Source organism: Thalia democratica, chromosome 7, assembly GCF_965202585.1.
Source record: "Thalia democratica chromosome 7, ktThaDemo2.hap1.1, whole genome shotgun sequence".
NCBI classification, from domain to species: Eukaryota; Metazoa; Chordata; class Thaliacea; order Salpida; family Salpidae; genus Thalia; species Thalia democratica.
In genome coordinates, this window is record NC_139171.1 from 51,301,144 (window position 1) to 51,308,326 (window position 7,183).

The following is a 7,183-nucleotide window of genomic DNA, read 5'->3' on the forward strand; positions in this document are numbered from 1 at the left end:
TTCTTCAGACCACTCATTGTTCTCAGCGTCATAGCACAAAAGAACTGCTGTTCGCCAGCCGACCGATACAAGCTTGCTTCCGGTTGAGGAAGTGTCAGTCACGAGTTTCAAACTGAGCGCCATCGAACTCGGGAGATAATAAGAAAACAAACACTCCGCAGGTTGAGTCAAGAACCTCACACGATTCCTTTACATAATAGCAGTGGCATCGCGTGGTCTTTTTATTAGAGGGTGCTGCAGATTGACATTGTCAAATTAAAAAAAATCCCCTACTTTGAAACATTTAGATTAAAGTCATAAAGGTAATACAATTAAATAGCAAACTTTTCAGAGAAAAAAATTGAACAAATTAATTTAATAATAAATAAAAATAAAAAAATACTGATAAAAAACACATATCTCATACCTTTGTATATTATTACCCTTTCTTAACAACTATAGCTACTTTTATTTCTGTTTATGTCCATGTAAGTTTCTGTATTTTCACAACTATAAATTTACTATTTTATTTTTATGACTTGTCTACCTAGTAATAAACAACAAAAAAAACTGCAAGTAATTTAAAAAAACTAGGTTGCCCCTGCTCGAGTTTCCCTGCCCGAGTTGCCTTTGCTCGAGTTCAACTTCTCTTATTGTTCTCGCGTTATAGTAAATTTTCATGGACAACCATGATTTAATTCTTATAGAGCTGCAAGTTCATGCAGTTCCAGAATTAAAGTTTTTAACATTTTTTGTATTGAAAACTTGTAAACATTTAAGATACAGCTGACACAGATTGAGCTTGCAGCTCTACAACTACGAACATTTTGAACATTAAATATAAACATTTTTAAAAGACTAACTTAGCAGAGAATTTAACGACATTCATGTACACATTTGGCTGTAGTTTTTGTACAACTTCATGATAACATAACTGTTGTTTATTTTAATTTTAAGCTTATATAATGTTTTATATTCTTTTTTAGCTTTACTCCTCACCTTTAAAATAAAATTACTTTTATCTTATTAAGAGAACCCGACGTGGTGTCTAATATCTTAAATAGATGTTCTTAAGGGTAGAAGGGAAAAGTAAAGCAGATTAATACAACAATCGATCAACACTTATATTTTATTTACATAAACTAAAGAAACACAAAGATACATTATAGCTACATCACACTTTACTAAAACTACAGTTAAACACAAATAATAATAAAATACTAATAAATATCTTATAACTTAATCAAGAAAGCATCTTAAATTTAACGTGTTTGTAATCCATTTTACTTAAGCACACCAATAACTGCCGAATGCTATGCCAAATACTCATAACTTTCAAAATGTTGTTTATTTTATATCAAAAACAAAGAAAACTTCTTTTTTCTTACGTATGCATTGAAAAGAAATTAACTCCTAACAATAAAAAGATGTTTTTTTTCAATACTGGAAGCACGTCACGAAAACTGCGTAAAACAATTTACAACATCCGCTTTTAAATATATTTATCGCGTGAATACTGCGACAATTTGACGTAGTTTGGGGTTTTACAGCTAAAGCAGGGCCCATTTAAAGCAGCGTGTAAAAAGGCAACTCTAAAATTAAGAAAAAAAAATGCATAATTTTTCATTTTTTTAGGTTGAGCTACAGCTCCAGCGTTCTAACCCACGACATGTCCCAGCATAATAGTACGCGTTTCCAAACAAAAACAGTTTGTTTTCACGGCATTCGAACTATGACCGCTTCTTCTTTCAACCATGTTGGGCATTGGTGACCACATGTCGCTTATGGCGTCGTAATCCTCGACAGTGCTCATTCCTACTTGACTGTTGACCATAATGTGCGCATTCCTCCCGCCGGAAACATCGACTCTCCCTTCAAAAACGGCGCAAGCCGAAATTTTTCTTGTTCATTTTTGAAATGTTTTTCCACCGTTTGCACTTCGTGCCGAACTTTGCGCAGTAATCCAAATTGTTTTCTTTTTTGTTGCGACCTTCCATGACCAAAGTTTGATCCGTGAAGAGCAAGCATAGAATCAGCATTGACAATGGAAAATTCTGCTTACATTTTGCCAAGTTTTGATTTTCAAGGAGTATTTTTCAACAAGAGCCACGAAGTTGCCGTTATCGTCAAAACCCCCGAACACGTAAACTGATCCTCTGCAGTAAACCGATCCGTGCGATCTTCTTTTGAGTCTCATCGGAGCAAGACCTTTGAAATCCTTGGAGCTCTTGTCGGCGATGTTTTTGATGCTGTAACTAGTTCGTATAGCTATAGCTGTCTGGTTTTCAAGTCAGTAATCCACCATTGGAGAATACGTCAAACATATAATTACTGCAATATCTAGTTTGGTATGAAAGTGTTGAATTGTTTGGATAAAAACTGTTCCTGTTCCTCTTAGTAATAAAACACAGCCGTCTATTTTGCTCAACCAACTATTTTTAGCTTAAACACTTCTCAATGCTCGATCTGACTGCAAGTTGAGGCGAGCTTTTGACAGAAAATATTTTGCAAATTTTCTTTATTTTTCAAAATCGTAGCCCACCCAGTTTTCAGCGGCGTTTATTGCTTCTTTTTCGGAATCAATTCGTAATTTGCAACTTTAAATTATCTTTGAAAGTGCAGTGAGATCAAACTCTAAAAAGTAAGAATCTTCATAAACTAGTATAAAGCAACGTTGAATGTAATACAAAGCCATTTTACCAAGCTGTTAAATTATGTTTTTAGTTTTGATATTTTGGTAAATTTTATCTAATGTTTTAATAACAATTCGACTACCATGTAAAAAACTCAAGTTCTACAAACTTTAATTAGCACTGTTTAATAACTAACCATTGATTTAAAATATAAAAAATTAAAAAATAAATAATTCATTTTTCTAATTGCTTAGGTTTATAAATAACAAATTATAATGAAAGGGATAGGAAAGTTAAAATAACAAGTCATGAAAACGAAATATTACAAAAACTAATTAAATTTATTTTCGAAATTAAGTTGTTTCATTTTTGTTAAATTTAAATTATTTTATTTTTAATATGTTTTTTCTATAATCCATGAACTTTAAAAATACTCTTACGATAATATTTTTGTCTAATTTTTTTTTAATATCTCCATAGCATTACTTTTAGGTCATAAAGTTAAAAGTTGTATCTCTAAAAAACTAAAAATTAAGTACTTTTTTGTGTCTAAGTAACATTATTTAATATTTTTGATAATATTTTTCTTTTATTGACTAAAAAAATTATCTTTAGATTGATAAAATTATAAATGTGCTTTTAGATAGATATAATAGAAGGTTTGTCAAACCTGTTTCATTTTTAAATAACTGCAAAACATTATCATAATTTATTACTGTATTTTTACAAAAGTTTGGAAAACTAACACTTTCTTGCTGACTTTGAACAGTTTTACATCCAATTTTTTAAACGTTTAAACTTTTTAAAAACATAAATATTGTTTTAATAAAGAATTAAGTTAATTTTTGAGCAACCCTAAATTTGTTAATAAAGTTATTTAATGAAAACATAGTCATTTATTGCTTTGTATTTGAATTTTACAACAATTATGAATTTTATACATTTATAAACTATACTTTTTTACTATAAAAATTGTTTTTAGTTTTGTATTATATTTTTTGCTAAAAATCATATTATAAATGACTAATATAATTTTGCAATTCATTATACAAAAACAACTACTTGCAGTTTCAAACTTTATAGGTATAACTAAACAAAAAATTAACAATAAAATTGATAGTAAAACAAATTGTAAATAAAACGTTGTAAGATTTTTAAATTAAACGCTTAATGACTGTTATATAAATTCTAAAAAGAAAAGATGTATAATAACTAAAAAAATATTGTTTAAGGTGAAAGACTAAAAATACTAGTTTAGTACAACGATACTATTACAAAGTTCAATTTGAACTTCTGCTAGACCTAAAAAGCAAAATCTTAATACATGTTGTTCTACTGTATACCTTTTTTAAAGCAATTACTCCAAAGTAAATACTACTGCTTTTTATTATATTTTTTAGATTTATTTGTAATTGATACTTTTCGCATAACATTTATATTAACTTTTAAATCCAAAATGATGCTAATGCGAAGCACATGTTTTATGAAACATCATGGTCCTTGCCGTTCGGGTTCACCGACCTCTATTTTCTGGACCGTTCTCGAAGCCCTTCGGCATTTCTGCCGTTCTACGTCTACACCCGCCCCGTGGGTCTGCCAACTGGAAGCTTTCGAGCAACACGTTTCGGCACAAAAATCATAAAAATCACCAAAATCACAATTATCAAAAGGAAAAACATTAACCATTAATTGTGCTAAATTATAAATATTAAATGATTACAACATCTTATTAACCTTAAACCACTTAAAATATAGAATAAACAAGTAAATAAGAACATAATAAGACTTAGTATCACTTATTAGTACATAAAAAAATTACAAAAATATGCAAAAATAAGTATACAAATACGTAAACAAACAGTGACTAAGTATTTTATTTTTGTAAACTCAAATTCAGTACATATTTTCAAATAAAATCTAAGTCTTTAATAAGATACAAATTAATGTTTTAAAATATATTTTACTGTTAATGTTAAAAGTTTACAAAAGTTTTCAGTTATGTTTTAAACTATCTTTGTAATTAGTCGCAAAATAAACTAAGGCCAAAAAATTAAAATAAATTTTTCTATATATAAAGTGTTTAAGTTTTGATGAAACTGTAAATATAAGATAACTTTTATGTAAAACAATAGAATTTTAGCCTGCTAAAGGTTAAACAACGTTTGTTAGTTATTTACGTCAATGGCAAAATGAATCACTTTCACATGTTGTTTTAGTTTATTTCCTTGTTAGTTCAGCCAATCAAAATTAAACAACTACTTGTGATGCTATTTGTGTCATCGACTTAATACTTATAAAGCATATTTACAAGTCATTTTTATCAAAACCTTTATTAAATTAAGTTTATTTTGAATGGTTCTTAAACCACTTAAGCCAGCTAACTAACGTTGCTTACTTAGATTTTTAGCTTAAACTTTTATAAAACAGTTCTTATATAAAAAAATAAATGTTTTATCATTTAAATTTTTGTATGTTGTTTTTTTACAATATGTATTTAATTTTTGCAGGTTTTAAGTATTGTTTTTAATCTGTAAATCAAGGTTTTAAAGTGTTTGAAACTGAAAAACGTACAAAAACAATAAGTTTTAGCATACTAGTATTATAATCTCGTGTTAGATACCTAAAAGTGGGAATAAATTATAGTTGAACTAAATAAACCTAACTAAAAGGTAAACTAATATTTTGATTGTAACAACTTTAGGTTTAAGATATAACATTTAATTTTAAATTGAATAAACATGAGAGGATTATTTCTGATAGCAGTTATTGCACTTATCTGTTTGGAAGGTATTTTATTAATCTATTTCATAATGATTTATGGCTTTATAATTTTTTCTTTTAGTCTAAAATGTATTTAGTAACATATTTTACAAACTTAATTAATCAAAATGAAAGTTTTAGTTGTACAAACATAATTAAGTGCGTCAACTTAAAAGTTTTGTGCAAACCTAAATAATGTATTACCACAATAATACTTGTTTAAGCAAAAATTTTACATTTTTATTTCACGTTGTTCACAATTATTTACAAATCAATAAAACCATGAGTTTAAATTGATAGAAAAATCCTTGTAAGTGTAGTTAAGTTAATACAATTAAACTTTCAGCTTCGCTTGCCAGACGAGGCGGCAAGGGCAAGAACCCTTTCCAGAGGTTCTGCGTCCAAAAGTGCGTGCGAAAGTTGAGAAACGAATCCCTCGCAGACGATACCATTCAGTGCGGTTCAAGGTCCGACTGTAGAGATTGCCGTGAAGAAAAAGGATGCAGTAAGTTCAACTTTGAGTGATGCATTGTTTCTGTCAAATCAAATTACAAAGTTTCAAAATTAACAATGAAACACTGATGTTATTTCTGCAAGATAATAGAAACGAAAGTTAACTTTAAACTTTTAGTAGGAATTTTTAGTTGATTTTATTTCAACTTCTCTTAATCATCATTTGTTTTCACAGGGTTATTTGGAAGATGCGAAGCTTGTAACAATGACACGAGATGCGCTTTCCCTTGCATAGATCAGTGCAAGGAAGAATGCAGTTGCGCGAACGAGTGCGTTGCAGCAAATGAAGAGTGCAGTGCAATGAAATGCCTCAATTGTTTGAGATGCAGTTAGTCATTTTATTTTGAATAACATGAATTCTAATTTAATTGTGCTAGTTTGTTTAACAAAACTGCACTTGTATAATTTCTCTATCTGTCTAGATAATTACTGTTTTTAAAAGTTTTAATTAGAAGTTCTTTAGAAACTAAGCTATGTTCATCAAAACAAAAATTTTTGTAAAATACAAAACGATAAAAAATACCTGACAATTTTTTTAAACTAAGAAAAAAACAGAAATATACTACAACTTTTATTTCTTATTTAGAAGGTTATGAAAATGCCGAGTGCGAAAGAAATTGCGCAAGTGATTGCGAGTGTGTGAATGGCTGCATGGAAAGCGGTTGCCCCGAACCACCAACAGAAGATGGCGACGAATAAGCTCAACTCGTCACTATTTCACGGTGAGAATGCACAATAATGAAATTTATTTTAAAACATTTAAAAATTAAGTATCAAAATAAAAGTTATTCTTAATTAAACTTTCCGTTCAGTAACTAAGTTATTTTTTCAGGTTTTCGGAAAACGCAAAGAAGATTGCCTTGAGTTTTACATGCTTTGTTTTATTTCATTATATACTTTTTTATCATAAATAAAAGAGCAACGGCATAAAAAAATGTTGTTTTTAATTTAGTAAAAAATTGTTTTTTTATTTAGAGCGAAGAAAAAGTTTCATTTTTGTAGGAATATAATGTATAAAGTTCACAGACATGGAAACTGAAAATTACTTAACAGTTTGTAACAGGCAGCTTAAACCATAAAGTTTTGACATTAAAAGTTTTATAAAAAAATCAAAATGAACTTTAACTAAACATGTTTCTTATATTATGACTTGTACAATATTTAAAAATTATGAAAACAAAAATGATTTCACACTTTTTAAGTTTTCTCATTATAAGCATAGTGTTAGCGTTTATTACTTATACTTAGATTTTTAGCTTTTGCTAGTTATCTTGTTGCTTTAATAGTGTCTTATCTGC

General features: G+C 28.7%; 1 protein-coding gene across 2 annotated transcripts; it reads left to right on the forward strand.

The window, feature by feature from the left end:
- The first annotated feature begins 5,311 nt into the window (after positions 1–5,311).
- Positions 5,312–6,820, forward strand: LOC145840948 (uncharacterized). Of its 2 annotated transcripts, none has more exons than XM_082948305.1 (5): positions 5,312–5,399; positions 5,719–5,877; positions 6,061–6,213; positions 6,472–6,607; positions 6,718–6,820. In XM_082948305.1, the coding sequence occupies exons 1-4, from the start codon at positions 5,351–5,353 to the stop codon at positions 6,582–6,584; spliced, it is 474 nt and encodes a 157-aa protein (XP_082804431.1). In that variant the 5' UTR covers positions 5,312–5,350; the 3' UTR covers positions 6,585–6,607; positions 6,718–6,820. The 2 variants fall into 2 exon arrangements, with proteins under 2 accessions (XP_082804431.1, XP_082804432.1); XM_082948306.1 differs by having other exon boundaries at positions 6,475–6,607.
- Positions 6,821–7,183: the final 363 nt, after the last annotated feature.